This window comes from Microtus oregoni, unplaced genomic scaffold, assembly GCF_018167655.1.
Source record: "Microtus oregoni isolate MIOR12 unplaced genomic scaffold, Mior012 000005F_ref0000423, whole genome shotgun sequence".
Taxonomy (NCBI): Eukaryota; Metazoa; Chordata; class Mammalia; order Rodentia; family Cricetidae; genus Microtus; species Microtus oregoni.
Genome location: NW_024543064.1, coordinates 32,250,219 through 32,270,601, shown reverse-complemented (window position 1 = coordinate 32,270,601; position 20,383 = coordinate 32,250,219). Strand labels below are relative to the sequence as shown.

Here is a 20,383-nt window from a genome sequence, read left to right as displayed (position 1 = left end):
TTAAAGGATATTGGCTGTATGATTTCCTACAGCAATTGGGGCTTGTTTGCAGTGTCCGAGGTTTAATCCATCGTTGATCATCAGTGGCAGGCGTATGGTGACACTGACGTCACTAGGCCAGTATCTCAGAGCTACATCCTGATCCACTGGCAGAGAGACACTAGATTTGGCACGGGCTTTTGAAACCTCCAATCCCAACTTCAATGACATAATTCCTACAATAAAGCCACACATCCTAACCCTCTAATCTTTCCAAAGTGTTTCTCTCCCTGGGGACTAAATATTCAAATATATGAGCCTATGGAATCATTCTTATGACAATCTTATAACAATCACAGGCCTCTTCTGAGAGCCTAGCATTTTCCATTGAACTTTAGGAATCGTTTGGCAATTTCAAAAGAGTGATTGCTAGGATTATGATGGAGGCACATTGCATTTAGGATGTTCTGATATCTTAACAATACATGGACCATAGACTTCAAGTGAGCATGTGAACTCAATCCCTCCGTACACACACAGACACACAGACACAAACACACATGCACACACACTAAAGATATTCTATATTTGTATACATACATAAAATATATTTTATGAATAAAAATGCTTTTGTTTCGTTTTATCATTCTTTTTTCCATTGATGTCCATAATTAGATGAGTACCCATGTAGTGGGTCAAAAAAAATGGCATCATCAAATATCAGTGTGTACCCACAGATACCTTTAGTAGTCCATGAAGGCAAAATATTACACAAGCAAGTGGCCTGAGTGGTTTACTCCTGTTACATCCCTTACACAGTCTGAGTCTGTGGTCCCCATGGTCAGTTCCCCAGGGAGAATTGAGGAAGAGGAACAAACTCATGTTGATTTTACACATGGTTCTGTATGACATGCCTACCCCACCTGAAAGTGGCCAGCATAGCACCTTGTCCTGTTTCCAGATATCACTGAAGACAGTGGTCAGGAGAAACCCTCTCAGGAAACAAAACACTGTCCATGGAATTTGGTTTGGAATAAGAAATAGATTCCAGGTGAGGGTCTGTATTTATGAGTGCATTGTGGTCCATGGGCTGTTTACATGGTCATGAACAGCCATGGAATATAATAGTAAATTGTATAAAATGAGTGTGGAGAGATCTGTGGGTGGCCACTTAGAAACGGAAAGAATGGTAAGATGTTTCTGTCTCATGTGGATCCCCATCAAAGGTGTCCTCAAGAGGAAAGGGTGTGAAGAATTAAGTGGATGGGACGGCATTCTCTGCAGACACCTGTGTGCCCCTTTCCCAGGTCATCCTCCCACTGCTTGTCATGGTCCTCATCACTTCTTCTCTAGGCATCAAAACGGAAAATATTTTGACATCCTCATTTACTCAAATGAGCCCATTCTTACATGGTCCGTTAATGAGGCATTGTCATCTGGGGGCCAATTAAGGCGTCCCTGTTGTGAGAGCTGTGGATCTGCTGTCTTCTCTTCTTTAAACTTACCCTCCTCTCCTTAGGTCTGTGAGTGCAGAATGAACTCTCTAGAATTTGACTTTTACTTCATGCTGTCCTCTGTGGTGGCCCTGCGACCATGGTGGAGTAAACCCGGTTCTACGAAGCAGGAGCATTTTTGACTAGAGCAGAGGTACAGCCATTAGCTTGAACTCACACAATTAAGCATGTTAGACATGGCAGATTCATCCTAACCCAAGAGGCAAGTGGCCAGGTCCTGGAGTTGTTTCTACCACTCAATAAATTGGTGAATTTTGTCAAATTGCTCATGTCGTTTTGGTCATTGTTCTGTATCTGTGCAATGGGCATTTAGAACCATGCTTGGAAATCTCCTAGAGCTGCAATCATTAAGAAAAAAAAAAAGGCTAGGGTATGCGGGTGCTTGAGACAGTCATAAGGCTTGGATATGTCTGCCCACTTTTTTGAGTCTTCACCCAGAAAGGTATATGATCCACCCCCAACATTTTTTCATTTTATATTATTTTCCTCTGGTCAGTCTTTTCCTTTGCCTGATCTCAAATATACTTTCTATTGGACTTCAGGCTTTCTCAGCCTTGCAAAGTTCTGTCCCCATCATGTGACTGTTTTTCAGCCAGGTTGCTGAAACCCATTCCTAACTCAAATGGTGTATGTGTCTCACTCCCTCTTGAGCGCCTCCCTATAAATCTATAATAAAATACCCAAGACTAAAAACAACAGAGCCAGGGTTGTTGTTTCTATATGTGACACTCAATGGATTCTGGCTGCTTCTCTCTGAACCTGCTTCCTTATCTATCCTGAGGGAGAAGAATCTCTGCCTGGACTCATCTGCCTCTCAGAGCTGATGAGGATCAAAAACAGGAGTGAAAGAGTTAGGGTCAGAACCGTGGAACAAAGTTTAGCAACGGCACTGCAGGCCTCGGTCAAGGTGCTTCTGAATGGTGCTGATTGCCAATTACGAAGGTGTAAATACAGCCATCATGGCCAATGTCAAGATTGCAACACACACCACTGAAAAGTAATTGAGATTTCATGTTTCAACCAGCAAATGCATTACAGTAAACTACTGCTATAACACAGAGCACAGGAAAATGGGATTGCTCATCAGGATGTGCAGAGTCCAGAGCTTCTGTTGTCTTCCATTTTTTTAATGCTATGATTCAAACTCTGGCCTCAGGCATTCTGTTTACTCAGGTGCTATACAGATGAGCACATTCCTAGGCACTCTGGCTTTGGGTCCAATACATTTTATTTCATTGTCATTTTATAATTCACTTAGACTATTGACTGTGTTTAAGGAGCAGCTCACAGGAATTCTAACCCCTTAACAATCAATCACTCTCAGCAGGAAGACTTTCTAATCCAGTCTTCTTCTTCTGAATTCTTAGGAAATCAAGACACAAACAGAAGGCAGGGACAGAGGTTCCAGGTCAGGGAACACTGGCCAGAACTTGTGGCAAGGTGCTGACATCATCACATTTATCTTCTAGTCAACAAGGAAGGGAAGAGGTTATTATTAGAAGTCTATAGAAGAGGCAACTTAGGCAGAATAGGAGAAAGTTCAAGAGAACATGCTCCAAGTCTTGATACATTTGGACCCAAATTCATCTTTGCATCCAAGAGACCTGAGTCTCTCAAAGAGATTTCTCACACCACTCTCATGGAGATGTCACCACTGACTTCCATGTTGCTATGTCACGGTTGACTCTGTTTGTTTGTTTGTTTATGTGTGTCACATTTTGCATACATATAGCACATGCATGCCTGGTCCCTGGCTAGGTCGGAAGAGGGGACTAGATCCTCTAGAATTGGAGATATAAATGGTTGTGAGCTACCGTGCATGTACTGGGAATCCAACTTAATGTACTGCACAAGCAATAAATCTTTTTCTCACAGCCGTCCTCCAGCTCCCGTCATTATCTCTTCATTAGCACCAGAGGTTCTGGGTAACTTGCTCAGATATTACAAAGCAGAGAAGGGAGAATTATGATTGCCCCAAGGTAGCTGAGGAAGGAAGAAGACTGTGACTCAAACATGGTCTCATTGAGTGTCAGGGCTCAGGGTTTGGGCAGTAAAAGAGGAGTCATAATAAGAACTTAAGTCCTTGATCTGTTTATCAGGTGAACAGATCCCATCTTCTCTTCTCTGAGCTGCTCTTCTTCTCCCATTAGTCTAGAAAAAGGAACAGGTCACCATTCTCCACCTAAGGGCTGTTTCTCCCACTCTGCCCCCAAGGGTCTCCCGGTAGTGCTCTTGTTGACAGCATCCAGAGATCATCTTAGCATCCCTATTGGAAACAGAAATGGCCCTTTCCCAGATCTCCTGGGGAATCTCAGAGACGAGGCAGAGTCATAAAACCTCAGGAGCTGGCCCCACTGGGAAGAAGTGAAGATATCTGAGTTTGCCTTTGTTAAACGGGATTTTATAAGTGCCATCTTCCGGATCTGGGGCTGGCCTACTTATAGAGGAAGTGAGAAAGTCAGCCCTCAGATTCTATAGCACCTTGGAATTTTCTGGAGACTGAATTGCCTAGAATCCCAACTCTCTACTCAGCTGCTTTATGGGGCTTCCTCATACGAGTAAGAAACTGCCACAAAGTGACACATTCCCTGGACTTTCAAGAGGTAAGATGGTCACTGGTGTGTGTTGCTTGTGGATGCGGTTCAGGCATCTGTGAGTCAAGAGATAATAATTAGTATAGCCATCTGTCTCCAGATCCTCTGTGCATATATCTCAAACTCTCAAGATCTCTGCCATCATTGCCTACTCTTTTCTTACTCTTCTGAATGTTGTGTCTTTATTCCCTTCTTCCTTTCTCCTTTAATTAATTTAGGAAATATTTACAGAGTTTTTTTGTTTCAAATCATGTTGAGACATAAAGAATAAGGAGTCCTGAGCTAAAAGACCCCAGGTGAAGCAGAAAAAGCCATAGTGCTGAGACAACCGTGATGATCAATGTCTTTGAAGGAGTCCTCCCACACCAGTCACAACTTGATCCACTTTGATAGAAAGAAATCATGATCTTTTTGTTTTGTTTTGTTTTATATTGGTTAGTCTGCTGTAGCTTAGATTGGCCTTAACCTTGCTATATAGTCGAATATACCCTAGAACCGCTGATCCTAAACCTTCCAGATTCAGGCATTTTAGGTTGAGGATAACAATTTAGCTTTTTCTAGTCTGGAACTCCATTCTGATAGCTTTATCTGTGAGTGCAGAGCTCATGGAACTGGATCACTGTCCTGTAAGTGACATCATAGGCACCTGGGCTGGGAAAACATAACAGGCCATGGATTACCAAATGGTGGCCCTGTGCCATACAAATCATGCCTCAAATAGTCTTTCTTTGAATCCTTCTACTTTCAGTACATCCCAGGGCTTCCCACATTCAGACAGGAGGAGAAATCTCATCAGGAAAGCTGGTGTGTAGCTAGTAATCAGCTCTGTCCTAGGAGGGCTCTGACCTGTGCTGAGTCTCAATAAGCTCAGAGAGATAGACAATGTGAAGACTTTGCCTTCCTCACCTCCCCACTTCAAAGCCTGTGTGCCAGAAACAGAGAAGATGACTGAGAGGCAGGCTCTGATGGCACACCCCTAAATTCATATTTCCCCCATACTGAGCTTGCAATCTTGAACAAACCACCCTCTCCAGGCCTTAGGTCTTCACATTTAACACACGATAAAAAACGTTTCCTTCAGTCAACTGTTGTAATGTTAAAATAAAGTTAGTAGAACATTGCCTGAAATATATAAATTATCCAAAATAAATATTAGTTGATTTTATTCTTAGAAAGGTTAGGGAATCACCCATACAGCCACACTCCATCAGAGATCATTTCTCCTTAGTTGTCTGGGGTTTCAGTTCACAAGAGAGAAACAAAGAGTTTGTCCAAGTGTTTTCATTCTCAAAATTGATATCAGACCCCCACTAGGATTCTTCAGATTGCAATCAGCCAGTAAACAGAAAATGCAGGATATGTTCTTCCTGTGTTGGGGTGGGAGGTTGTAGCATGACAGCGAAGGCTTCCTGACCTATCTGAGCCCTGCTGTGGCCACCATTTGGGTAATACAGTGGGCTTGGTGGTCCTCCTCATCTCCATGATGAGAAGCTAGGAACTTCTTGATGTGTAAGAGAGGCAGAGGCAGCTGGGCAGTGGTAGTGCACGCCTTTAATCCCAGCACCTGGGAGATAGAGGCAGGTGGATCTCTGTGAGTTCAAGGCCAGCCTGGTCTACAAGAGCTAGTTCCAGGACAGGCTCTTAAAGCTACAGTGAAACCTTGTCTCAAAAAGGGGGGGGGGCATGCAGAATATGGGGAACACTTGCATGAGAATTTGTGTGTGTAGAGAGGAGATGGAAGAGACCGTTGTGTGATGACTCAAATGACAGGCATGGGAGATCATAAAAGGCTTTCAGAAGAGGCCAGATAGGAATGATGTGAAAACTTGGAAAAAACACTGCAGCAGTTACGTGAAGAACATGCTGAGGAAGACATATGCCCAGCACTGAGAAAGGAAAGTGGAGACAAGGTTCTGCCCCTAAACAAGAATATAATTGCAATTGGTTCCTAACAGGAAAGAGAAATTCAGCTTCCTTTGACAGAGTGTCACAGTGCACGTCAGTGACAGGACACACGCTCTGGAGTAGTTGGTCAGCAGGAGACTGACTCCGTGGATGTGGTTTGGTTTTGGTATTCTTTTGTTTTGAATTTCTTACTTTTAGTTTTTTTTTTTAATTTCTGTGGTTTGTTTAGTTTTGTTTTGTCTTGAAAGAACATGTGGGAAGAAAAAGTACATGAAGTTGAGTGGAGAGGGTCTGGGAGAAGTTGGGGGAGGGAAAGGGTATGATCAAAGTATATTATATAAAATAGATTTTAAAAATTAAAGGAAAAGAAAAGAATATATTGAGAAGAAAAATCAAGAGGTAAGGGACACATGGAGACACTGATGCAGAAATGCCAGGAGAGATGATGGGCTCCTGACCTGGGTGCAAAGGAAAGACAGCTGTGAGGGTTATGAGCAGTAGACTGGTCAGGAGAGGGGATGGGAACAGGGAAAGAGAAGACTGAGGATGTCTAGGAGTCTCTTCCATGTTTCTACTCCCATCAGAGCACTTCCTGCCTTAACCATTGTCTTGCTGGTTAGCAAGAGTAGTGCCCTAGTTCAGACTATTTTGAGCAGTGTTAGAAAATTTCCTTTACATGTCTTTCCTTGAGCATATGTTTATATGTGTCTGCCACATGTTTACATATAGTTTCAGAAATATAATTGTATTGCTGGACAATGCATTAAATGTATTCAACTTTAGGGAACACAGCCAAGCACACACTAAAGGGACCATTTATATTTACTCTCCCATTAGATTAACTTGCTCTTGTCAGCACTAGATTCTGTTATTGTAGCCAGGCTGGCAGGGGTGTGGGGATGTGAGACTGAGAAAGAAGGTGGGCGTTGGTGCTGTGCTGTTCTTTTTTTTTTTCTGTGTAAAATTCTTTTATGAACATCACCCAATTTCACCTGATACTGTTTTATGTATATGACATATACATTCCAAATGTATAGGACATTCCAAAACATGGTTATTGCAGTTGTTAAACCTCTCTGATCTCATTCAGATTTCACCAAGGTTTGTGTGCACACATATTTGTATTTGTATGTTGTTACAAGTGGAAGGGGGGCCTTGTTTGTCCCAGCCGCCCGGATAGCTTACACCCAAAATAACCATACAGAAACTTTATTAATTAAAACACTGCTTGGCCATTAGCTCTAACTTCTTTTTTTTTTTTTAATTGAGAAAAGGAAAAAAAAAAACAAGTTTCCGCCTCCTCTCAGCCTCCCATTTCCCTCCCCCTCCTCCCACCCTTCTCTCCCTCGCCCTCCAGTCCAAAGAGCAGTCAGGGTTCCCTGCCCTGTGGAAAGTCCAAGGTCCTCCCCTCTCCGTCCATATCTAGGAAGGTGAACATCCAAACTGGCTAGGCTCCCACAAAGCCAGCACATTAAGTAGGATCAAAACCCCGTGCCATTGTCCTTGGCTTCTCATCAGCCCTAATTGTTCGCCATGTTCAGAGAGTCCGGTTTTATCCCATGCTTTTTCAGTCACAGTCCAGCTGGCCTTGGTGAGCTCCTAATAGATCAGCCCCACTGTCTCAGTGGGTGGGTGCACCCCTCATGGTCCCGACTTCTTTGCTCATGTTCTCCCTCCTTCTGCTCCTCATTGGGACCTTGGGAGCTCAGTCCAGTGCTCCAGTGTGGGTCTCTGTCTCTATCTCCATCCATCGCCAGATGAAGGTTCTATGGTGATATGCAAGATATTCGTCAGTATTGCTATAGGATAGGGTCATTTCAGGTTCCCTATCCTCAGATGCCCAAGGAACTAACTGGGGACATCGCCTTGGGCTCCTGGGAGCCACTCTAGGTTCAAGTCTCTTGCCAACCCTAAGGTGGCTCCCTTAACTAAGAATTGTGCTTCCGTGCTCCCCTATCCAACCTTCCTTTATCCCAATCATCCTTTTTCCCCAAATTCCCCCCATCCTCCCCTTCTCCCTTTTCTCTCCCCATCTCCCCTTACCCCCATCCCACCCCACCCCCAAGATCCCAATTTTCTCCCCAGCAATTTTGTCTACTTCCCATAGCCAAGAGGATAACTATATGTTTTTCCTTGGGTTCACCTTCTTACTTAGCTTCTTTAGGTTCACCAATTGTAGACTCCATGACCCATATTTATGGCTAGAAACCAATTATGAGTGAGTACATCCCATGTTCATCTTTTTGGGTCTGGGTTACCTCACTCAATATAGTGTTTTCTATTTCCATCCATTTGCATGCAAAATTCGAGAAGTCGTTGTTTTTTACCGCAGCGTAGTACTCTACTGTGTATATATTCCACACTTTCTTCATCCATTCTTCCATTGAAGGGCATCTAGGTTGTTTCCAGGTTCTGGCTATTACAAATAATACTGCTATGAACATAGTTGAACAAATGCTCTTGTCATATGATAGGGCATCTCTTGGGTATATTCCCAGGAGTAGTATTGCTGGGTCCAGGGGTAGGTTGATCCCGAATTTCCTGAGAAACCGAAACACTGATTTCCAAAGTGGTTGCACAAGATTGCATTCCCACCAGCAATGGATGAGGGTACCCGTTCCTCCACAGCCTCACCAGCAAAGGCTATCATTGGAGTTTTTTATTTTAGCCATTCTGACAGGTATAAGACGATATCTCAAAGTTGTTTTGATTTGCATTTCCCTGATCGTTAAGGAGGTTGAGCAAGACCTTAAGTGTCTTTTGGCCATTTGAACTTCTTCTGTTGAGAATTCTCTGTTCAGTTCAGTGCCCCATTTTTTAATTGGGTTAATTAGCATTTTAAAGTCTAGTTTCCTGAGTTCTCTATATATTTTGGAGATCAGACCTTTGTCTGTTGCGGGGTTGGTGAAGATCTTCTCCCAGTCAGTAGGTTGCCTTTTTGTCTTAGTGACAGTAGTTGACCAATGGAATCGTATAGAAGACCCGAATTTTAACCCACAAACCTATGATCACCTCATTTTCGATAAAGGAGCTAAAAGTATACAATGGAAGAAAGAAAGCATCTTCAACAAATGGTGCTGGCATAACTGGATGTCAACCTGTAGAAGAATGAAAATAGACCCATATCTATCACCATGCACAAAATTCAAGTCCATATGGATTAAAGACCTCAATATCAGTCCGAACACATTGAACCTGATAGAAGAGAAAGTGGGAAGTACCCTACAACAGATGGGCACAGGAGATCGCTTATATGTATAACCCCAGCAGCACAGACATTAAGGGCAACATTGAATAAATGGGACCTACTAAAACTGAGAAGCTTCTGTAAAGCAAAGGACACTGTGCTGTTCTTTTGTAGTTTCCAGACGTAATGGTGCTGAGAACCTCAGCCTCCTCAGTGCTCACTAGACAGCTGCCTGTGAAATGCCCTTGAGATGTGGTTCACTGTTCTATGGGAGCCTCTGCTGTTATGTTTGTGCTTTTCTAACTCTCTGTGTAAATATTTTGAGTCCTCTCTGTGCTTATTAGAGATTACCATTATTTTTCCTTCAAGGAAAGTGCTCTTTTAAGGAAATCTTGCCTTTGTTTCCCATAAAATAATAGACAGATGTATCAGGTTTGAATCTTAAAAAACTAAGTTGCTTTAGATTTGCCTCTTAAAGCTATAATACATCTGGAATTGATTGGTTGTGTACAGAGGGAGGTGGGGTAAAAAAGGAAGAAATAAAAAATGTTCCTGCTCACATATCCACATGATCCATCATTATTCTCTGGGAAGACTATAGTGTCTCCAGTGCACTGCACACATGACCTTCTGTCATTACTCATAGGACTACATGTGTGAGGGCCTGTGTGTGACTGATGTTTGTTCTGTCTTCTTCATCTATTGGTTTACGCTCTGTTGCATATGTCTGTGGTGTGTGCATGTGTGTAGGGGGGTGTGGTCAGAGACAGATATGGGGTTTTTACTCCACTGCTGCTCTCCCCTTATCCCATTAGGCAGGGTCTCCAGCTGAACCCAGTGCCCATCACATCATCTAGCATAACTAGCCTTCGTATTCTGTGATTCTCCTCTCTATGCATTCTCAGGGATGGAACAAGAGTGTGAGACAGCATACGACATGTCAGGTGTTATGTGCTGTTTCTGGGATTTAGGTGAGATGCATTAGATACTCATCATAATCCTGAGGCATGGGTGTTATCAGGGGACTGACACATTGGGAGGTTCAGTATCTCGAGAAGAGTACACAGAAACTGAGCAGTGTGCTCAGAACCAACAACTTAGCCTTTCTTTTCTTAATTAAAAGTCTTGTTTTTATTTTATGTATTTGGGGTTTTGCCTACCTAAATGTCTGTGCATCATGTTTATTCCTGACCTATGGAGGCAGAAGGAGTCAGATCCCCTGGAACTGTAGTCACAGACAGCTCTGAGCAATCTGGGTCCCTGGAGCAGCAGTCAGTGCTCTCAATCTTTGAGCCATCTCTCCAGCCTGGATCTCCCCTTGCTGCCTCTACAGCTGGCCTGTGTCAGGTGACTCATAGATGAATGTGATTCTCTTACAGGCCTCACCATGTTGATGATTACAGAGCAGAACCAAAGCTGGGTTTCTGAGTTTATCCTGCTTGGCTTCTCCAGTGACCCCACGACCAACAGCATCCTCTTCATTGTGTTCCTTCTCATCTACCTGAGCTCAGTCATGGGCAATGGGCTCATCATCATGCTGGTCTGCCTGGACATACATCTGCACACTCCCATGTACTTCTTCCTTTGTATACTCGCCATGTTGGATACGGGCTGTGTCACCACCACTATGCCCCAGATGTTGGTGCATCTTGTTGCTCATTCTCAGAGCATCTCCTTTGCGGGATGCTGGCTCCAGATGTATGTCTTTGGTGGTCTTGTTACTACTGAGTGTACCTTGTTTGTTGTCATGGCTTATGACAGATATGTGGCCATTTGCTACCCACTGCATTATACTGTCATCCTCAACTGGGGACTGTGCATACGGTTGACAGCTGGGTCTTTGGTCTGTGGTTTCCTCTCTTCTTTGTTACATACTTTCTTCACCATGAGTCTGCCATATTGTGGGCCTAACAGGATCAACCACTACTTCTGTGAAGGCCCTGCAGTGCGTAACCTGGCTTGCATGGATACCCACCTCATTGAGATGGTGGATCTGGTCTTGAGTGTTTTTATGAGTCTTATTCCAATTTCCCTCATTGTGACCTCCTACATTCATATTGCCAAGGCGATTCTGAAGATCAATTCCACCCAAGCCCGCTGCAAGGTTTTCTCTACCTGTACCTCTCACCTGACTGTGGTTTCATTCTTCTATGGTCCAGCCAGTTACATCTACATGAGACCCAACTCCAGCTATTCCCCTGAGCGAGACAAGCAGATCTCACTCTTTTACAATGCCTTTACTGCCTTGCTCAACCCTGTGGTCTACAGTCTGAGGAACAAGGACATCAAGAGGGCATTTCTCAAGGCAATGGGGCATGGTAGAATGGACTAGTTAGCCAGCATTCAGAAGAAGTTGGAATGGATTATCACTTTTTGGTAAAGGGGCAGTGTCTTTATTTTATTTAACTGTTCTTTACATTTGACCAACATAGTACTTAGAAACTGGAACAAACAACTATGAAACCAATTGGCTGTCTGGATGGACAGGTTACACTAAGGTATAATTACAAACACCTCAGTACTCTTACTGGGTCATAGCTGCAAAGATCCATTTTTTGGTTTGTTTTTTGTTTGTTTGGGTTTTTAACTGTAGGTTGGGAGTGACCTTCTGTCCTTTCACATCCCTCCTGATCCTGAATAAGGAACCTTATGTCCAACATATCATCCTAGAACGGAAAGAAAGGAACAGTGGACAAACTCACAACGACTCAGCTTCTCAAGAGTGACCTACTTCTCTGTCCACACATTGTTTTGGCCAAAGCAAGTAGTATGATCCAGCCTGAGAGTAAGAGGTGGGAAGGTTTGTGTCTAGAGAGAAGTAATACATGTTCTGTTGCCATGGTTTAATATGTTGGTTACCCTACTTTGAAGCCAGAAAGTAAGGTGCATTATGTAACCTATACCTATAAACCACCACTAAACATGGTAACTGTGCATGGTATGATAGTAGAGACAGCAGAAGGCTGAAGCACTGTACACTAAGTAGCACAGCGTGTGTTGTCAGGGCCAAAGTAAGGTGATGGATTGTGGAACAGAACCAATACAGTTCAGAGAACTAACTTCACACATAAATTCAGAGTGGTCTATGGGGAGACATCATGACCTCTTATGTCGAATGATACACTGTTAGAAGTGAAGAGAGCTGGGTCTCATCAGAGCCTTTCCAACTGTTCTCCTCATAGGCAGCATCCAAGAACATATCCAACCATTGACTGTGACCACTGGTTCTCATTCTACTGTTTTCTGGTAGTGGGTATCTACTGTCTCTCATCTTCAGAGTAACTCTTAACTGACCAATCAGCATATTTCTTTCTGATTTAGTTCCTGTACTATTTTTTTCTAAGAAGGCCTCAGGCCTCCAGTCTTATTTTATAGTCACAAAATTTTTGACAATGAGTACCTTCATTACTATTATTACTATTACTACTATTTACTTATATATTTATTTGTTGAGAATTCTCACATATTATTGGTTAGCCTTGAACCTTCCACATTCTTGAAGAAAACCCTGAGGTTTTTGATCTTCCTGCCCCCACCTCCCCAGTGCTGGGATTATAGAATAAGATACTTTACCTGGGAGAATTTTTGCTTCTTTGATGATGTCCTTTGTATTATTAAAGTTTTTGCTTTGGCAAAATATGATTCATTTACTTTTTAAAAAGATAAAAGACAGATTCTCCTTATGTGGCTCTGTCTCTTCTAGAACTTGCTATGTAGACGAGGCTAGGATCAAACTGAGAGATCCTCCAAACTCTGTCCTAAGAGTGCTGGAATTAAAACAATACTCCACCCAATCAAGCACTTTTATCTCTTGTTATTTTTCAGTAGATCTATGAAATTGTTTCTTGTTCCAATGTCATGAAAATTACTCCTGTTTTATTTATAAAGTTTCTTTTAAGTTTTGATCTTTCTGAATTGTTTTGTATGATATATGGTAACTCATTCTTTTCCATGTGGATATCCTTGTGTGTATCTGGGCTTTCTCTACAGACTTTCTTGAAACACCAGCCCCCAAACAATGACATCGACCTTATTATCAATTATAAATCATTTTCCTTTATCTTAGACTTGTTCCCAACTAGCTCTTATAACTTAAATCAACCTGATTCTATTAATCTAAATTTTGCCATGTGACCTTTTACCGCTCTTCCATTGTGTATGTCTGACTTCCTCCAAAATATTCTGGCATCTCCTTTGTGAGCCTAGATTCATCCTGAGCTCCTCTTTTTCCCAGGAAACCCTGCCTATTCTCCTCTGCCTAGCTACTACCAATTTGACTCTTTGTTAAACCAATCAGAAGGTCCTTTCACACACGGTTATCAAATATCCCACAACATTTCTCCATTTTTGTCTAAATAAAAAGGAAAAGGCTTAACTGTAACACAATAAAACTATATACAATAAGAACAACTATCAGAAAAGAAAGGAAGAAAAGAAAAGAATGCCTATGTTTAAATTTCCCATAATAAAGTTTTGCTGAGGGGGCTGGAGAGATGGCTCAGCGGTTAAGAGCATTGCCTGCTCTTCCAAAGGTCCTGAGTTCAATTCCCGGCAACCACATGGTGGCTCACAACCATCTGTAATGAGGTCTGGTGCCCTCTTCTGGCCTGCAGGCATACAGGCAGACAGAACACTGTATACATAACAAGTAAATAAATAAATATTAAAAAAAAAAGTTTTGCTGATTGTGTTATGTTTTAAAGAAAAAAAAAGAACAACTATCAGGTAAGAATTACATTTACAATGTCCAGTATATTAGTATTTGGCAAATTTGTAGAAATTATTATCTATCCTATCTTGAAGAGGCCAAAGTATTATACCTAAACCATTTTCTGTTCTTTTCTTTTAGAAATCCTCAATTCTTTTTTATTTAAAAAGTTTTTTAATTTTATATACCAACCCAAGTTCACCCTCCCTCCCATTCTCCTGTCCCCCACATCCGCACATCCCACCACCCATCCACTCCTCAAAGAGAGTAAGGCTTCTCTTGGGGAGTCAACAAAGTCTGGCATACCAAGCCCCTCCCCACTGCATCAAGGCTGAGCAAGGTATCCCACCATAGGGAAAAGAGTCAGTTCATGTACCCAGGTAACTCCTGGTGCCACTGCCAGCCCCTCCCCTCAAACAGATCAAGCTACATAACTGCCACCCACATTTAGAGGGTCTAGTTCCATCCCATGCAGGTTCCCCACCTGTCAGTCCAAAGTCTGTGAGCTCCCACTAGCTCAAGTTAGCTGTCTCTGTGGTTTTCTCCACCGTGATCTTGACCTCCCTTTGCTCATATGCTCCTCCAAGATTCCTAGCAATAGTGGAGATGGTGCCTAAGCTCCTGAACCACTTTCTTTCATAACTTTTATTACCAAACCTAAAGATAATTTCTTAGACCTTAAGTCTCAACCTCATTAACTTTTCATCTCTTTTGTAAGTTTCTTTTCTAAATTTGGTAATAAAAAAAGGAAGGAAGGAAGGAAGAAAAGAAAAGATAGGAAAAAGAAAAAAGAAAACATAAGTATGATGATCTAGTTATATAAATGTATAACTATCTAGTCTTCAACCCCCATCAGAGATCCAAGGGGGATAAAAATTTTACCTGAGTAAACACGAAGTGCAGGGCAAGCAACTTCCAAAACTATAAAAATGACAAGGATAACTGACTGTTTGGCTAGTCACCCAAGTTTCCTCTATAACCTTGGGTCATCCATCTTTGGCCTACAGGTTTGGAATATCTAACAGACTTTTCTGTGCAATAGGAATTTTTGAAAGACTTCCTATCTTATCTTGGAAAAGTTCGGTTGACACCGTCTTTTGTGTACTGCTTGTCCAATCTGGACAGCATACTGTAAGCAGTTGAGGCAAGGGCAGTTACTTGCCAAGTGGTTAAATTTGCCACAATGTTAGCAAACTCCATATGGAGGTTCTTCAGTGCCCATTATCCTTTTTTGAAGTAAATTGGTGCTACCAGAAGCAGAAATCCCTCATTGTCATGAAAACCTTACGTTATGAAAACATCTTAAATGTCTAATTCTGTAGATCTCTGAAGTGTTTGAAAACTATCTAAAATATATCTGTTTGACATTGAAAACACAAATTTGATAGTTATAAATGACTAACTACTAACCTGCATTTCATAATTACTCTAAATGGTTTATAATAGTAACTTTAAAGGACTCTCTGAGTATACATTACATTTTTTTACATTACATTTTTAATGAGCTACATAGGTACAATACTCTAAACAAGAGTAGAAACATATATGTTAAAACAAAAATAACCTCATATGTTGTATCAATATACCAAAATCCTTTAACCAAGTGTATAAACATATATAGTATGTTCTAGCAAAAATAACCTCAAGTTTATATCAATATACAAAAATCCATACCAATGGAAAATATTTGAGATTAATAGTTGCTTTTTGGATTAAAGTAAATTCAGTAATCTACTCTTTTGTCTCATCATTTCTTTATTATATGCCCTTTTATCATTTAGAAAAAAAAGATCTTTGAATTTAACTCTTTTGTTTAGCATTTTTACCTCACTATGACCAATAACAACTTGTAACCAAACTCCCTTAAATGATAATAAACATCCATAACCTATCTTTTGGGAATGTGAGCGTTGCTGTCTCCTTTTTCAAGCCATTTGTTCTGGGAGTCCTGTATAGGACCACGGGCACACCCTGGAGCCTTGGATCAGCAAACCAAACTGCACAAGCTCTGGGGCAGCTTAGCCTTATGGAACATCCTGGAACCAAGGATCCAGCTCGGAATTTGGGTGACTGGTCCTATCTCACTGGGGAACTCCAGATGTTAACCTGAGAACTGTGAGGAGAAAAAAAAATCAAATTCACAACTGTTCAAGTAAAGCAAGCTGTGTTTTGGGATGTACCTCAGACTGGTCAGCTGCCTGTCTCGCCTTACATTGGAATTGGAAAGAGCGGCCCCTGCTGGTCACTTGGAGTCCTGTTTACAGGAGAAAGTGTTCCAAAGGGTGTTAGAAAAATCCAGTGGAAGGGAAGAACAAGGGTGTGGGATATGCATCATGTGGGTGACTTTGCAAATTCAGTGCAGGTTGAAAAACATGTTTTACAGTTTCCATCAGATCTAAGAAACAGCAATTTATTCTCTAATACAAACAGAAACCTTAGAAACTTTAACTTGCAAGGACTTAGCCTGGGACAGACAGGAACCTGCCGCTTAACTACAAATAGAAAACTTAACCTGAAAAGGACAAATAGGAACATATTCTTAACTGTCTTAACTGCAAACAGAGCCCTTAGCCTACAAGGTGTATTATTCCTGTTTTGGTCTCACATTCTCCATGGCAATAGAATGAGAAAACTCTCCGAGAGGCTCATGTCTCTTGGGTGCAAATAAGAAGTGGGGTCCAAATATATCAACCTCTGGATCACGGTTCTCTTGAACTTGGTGTTAGTCGGCTTTGGCTGCCTCTTCTATAGAATTCCAATAGTATCCTCTTCCCTTCTAGGATGGTTAGAGGAATAAAATGTCATAATGTCAGCCCCATACCACAAGTTCTGGCCAGTGTTCCTGACTTGGAATCTCCATCTCTGCCTTCTGGGTCCTGGTTTCCTAAGGATTCAGGAGAAGATAGGACGAAAAAGTCTTCCTGCTGAGAGTGATGATTTAGATAAGGGGTTAGAATTCCTGTGAGCTGCTAATTAAACACAGTTAATACTAAAGGTTATTTATAAAATGACAATTAAATAAATTGTATTGGAAACAAGACAGAATGCCTAGAATGTGGCTCAGCTGCATAGCACCTAAGTAAATAGAATGCTTGAGGCTAGAGTTTGCATCATAGCATTTAAAACAAATGTAAAGGCAACACAAGCTCTGAACTCTGCACACCATGATGATTTTTTTTCTGTGCTCTGTGTTCTGGCAGTTGTTTAGTGTGGTGCATTTGCAGGTTGAAACCCTGTATACTGACATGTATCTCAACTGCTGCCCAGTGGCATGTGTTGCTACCATGACATTGGCCATGATGGGTGTATTTTCATTTTAGTCATTAGCAATCAGCATTAATCAGAAGCACCTTGGGCCCTGCAGTGCTGTTGCTAAGCCTTGACCCACAGCTCTGACCCCAACTCTCCTCACTCCTGTTGCTGATCTTCATCAGCTCTGAGGGGCAGTCAAGTCCAGGCAGAGATTCTTCTCCACCAGGATAATAAGGAAACAGGTTCAGAGAGAAGCAGACAAAACCCATTGAGTGTCACATACAGAAACAACAACCCTGGATTTTTTGTTTTTAGTCATGGAGATTTTATTATGGATTCATACAGAGGATCTCAAGAGGATAGAGAGAGACACACACATTTGAGTTAGGCATGTGTTGTTAGAAGTTTTCTGTCCTGCCTGGTTCCCACAATTGTTAAGTCCCAAAGAAATCGCACAGAGGTCTACATTAGTTATAAACTGATTGGCCCACTAGACCAGGCTAAAAAATAAAAATAAAAACCGGAGTAGAGGATTGTTACACTTTTCTGGGTGAGGATTCAGAAAAGTAGGCAGACATAATAGAACCTCATTGTTGCCCTAAGGGACTGTATACCTGGGTTTGGGGGGGGGGGTGTTTTTGTTTTCTTTTTTTTTAGCCCCAAGAGATAGTCAAACATGGTTTTACCTGCCCATTGCACAGATAAATAAACAATGACCCAGAAGACATGAGTGATTTGGCAAAGATCTCCCATCTAGGGAATGGTAGAACCAATGGCAGGGCCTGGCCATTTGCCACTTAGGTGATGCTGACTCTGCCGTGTTTATCACATGCTTCATTGTGTAAGTTCAAGATAATGGCTGTATCTCTGCTCTAACCAAAACTACTCCTGCTACTCAGAGCTGGGCCAATTCCACAATGGTCATGAGACCACCCCAGAGGTCAACATGAAGAAAAGTCAAACTCTAGAGATTCCATTCTGACTCAGGTGAACCCACAGACCTGAAGGAGAAGATGGTGAGCTTGGAGAAAGAAGAAGGCAACAGATCCACAGCTCTCACAACAGGGACGCCTTAATTGGCCCCCAGGGAGCAGTGCCCCATTAATGGACCATGTGAGAACTGGCTCATTTGGTAAATGAGTACCTCAAAAAGTTTTCAGGTTTTGTATCTGGAGAAGGAAGTAAAGGTTACCATGACAAGCCGTGAAATGATGTGGCCACAGGAAGAGGCTGGCAGGTGTCTGCAGAGAATGTCACCCCATCCACTTTGTTCTATATTCCCGAAAACTACTATAATTAAATTTTCTGTCCTTGCAGTAAGACGAGTTAATGGATGCTGTTTTTTAATGATTTTTATTGAGCTCTACATTTTTCTCTGCTCCCCTCCCTGTCTCTCCCTTCCCCTCAACCCTCTCTCAAGGTCCTCATGCTCCCAATTTACTCAGGAGATCTTGTCTTTTTCTACTTCCCATGTAGAGTAGATCTATGTATGTCTCTCTTAGGGTTCTCATTGTTGTCTAGGTTCTCTGGGATTGTGATTGGTGGGCTGGTTTTCTTTGCTTTATGTTTTAAAACCACTTATAAGTGAGCACATATGATCATTGTCTTAGTGAGTGCTTTAATTGCTTTATTGCAGTGTTTTGTTTAAAAGGAGCAGGCTGTGGTTTATTAATGTAGTTAAAAGGAAATCTAGTGAAGAATAATGCTAAAAAGAAATCCCACACTAGCTCAGAAATGAGTATAATAAAGGGTTATTTATTTAGGGGTAGGCTCACAGATCTCAGTCCTCTGCACAAACAGGGAACAGGAACCGAATCCAGCAGCCAGAAGCTTTACCTAGGCATTTTTAGTATGAGACCACGCTCAAGTGTGCTGATAACTTAAAGGCTACTGGCTGAAGGAGTTCCTACAGCATCTCTCTGTTTTGTTTAAATAAGAGAGCTCTAACCCTAATACAAAACTATATACAATAAGAACAAATATCAAGTATAAAAATTAGAATTACAACCAGCATAAACAATATCAAGCAAGAAACATGTGATAAACGTTTCAATAATTATCCTATCCTAAGGAGTCTAAGTCTTGTATTAGAAATAAGTTGGCCAACTCATGAGAGGAAAGTTACTACAACTATCTAGTCTTCAACCCTATCAAAAACCTGAGAAGGGAGATAATATTACTTGAGTAAATAGGAAGTGCAATCAAGCAACTTCCAAAATGTGTAATAGATGACAGAGACAACTGGCTACCTGGGCAATCTCCCAAAGTCTCATTTGCAACGTTGGAGCAACCAACTTTGGCTAAGATTTAGCGTAACTGACAGACCATTTTCAGAGGCAGGAAATTTTTCAAAACCATCTTACCTTCTTGGCAAGAGTTGACAGTCTTTTTTTCTTGTATCCTGCTTGTCCTGTCCCGACATGGTGCATTTTGTCAGTAGGGGGTCGATGCATGGGCAGTTTCTTGACCAAAAGCCCATTTGCCAAGAAGAAAACAAGCTTTAAGCAGAGTACTCAACTGAAGGGTGCTCAATTCAAAGTTGTATTCAAAGGTCTTGTGTATCTTGAGGTTTGTTGTGTTTTTGAGATAAGAGTCCCACTATGTTTCCCAGATAGCTTTCAAGTTCAGAATACTCCTACCTCAGGCTCCCAAGTTTGGTATCACAAGCACACACCATTATACCTGGCTAGCCTCTTTAGTCACTTCTAGCTTTAGCATGTGTCCTGTGTCTCTTTTTATACCCATGTTCATGTAAATCATGTCATGTCTCTTTTGGGGTTCTAAAATCAAATATTTTTACCTATGGATATTTCATATTTATTTTTATGTCTGTAATTCAAAATTATAAACGATTTTTCATGATTTTAAATGTTTCTAAGTGCTTCTTTGAAATAGTCAACAAATACCAACCAAAAAAGTAAATTAAACTTGCCAACATCAAGGATGAAAAATGAAACAAGGGGCTGGAGAGATGGCTCAGAGGTTAAGAGCATTGCCTGCTCTTCCAAAGGTCCTGAGTTCAATTCCCAGCAACCACATGGTGGCTCACAACCATCCGTAATGGGGTCTGGTGCCCTCTTCTGGCCTGCAGGCATACACACAGACAGAACACTGTATACATAATAAATAAATAAATAAAATAAAAAAAATGAAACAATACCACAGATCTTGTAGTCATTTAAAAGATGAATTAAATGCTACAAAAAGCTTTAGGTAGAGACTGGAAAGATGACTCAGCAATTAA

The 20,383-nt window shown here is 41.5% G+C and overlaps 1 protein-coding gene across 1 annotated transcript; it reads left to right on the top strand.

The window, feature by feature from the left end:
* Positions 1-10,072: 10,072 nt before the first annotated feature.
* LOC121448661 (olfactory receptor 2A12-like) lies at positions 10,073-11,511 on the top strand. Its single transcript, XM_041652826.1, has 2 exons — positions 10,073-10,097; positions 10,583-11,511. The coding sequence occupies exons 1-2, from the start codon at positions 10,073-10,075 to the stop codon at positions 11,509-11,511; spliced, it is 954 nt and encodes a 317-aa protein (XP_041508760.1).
* The last annotated feature ends 8,872 nt before the right edge of the window (positions 11,512-20,383 follow it).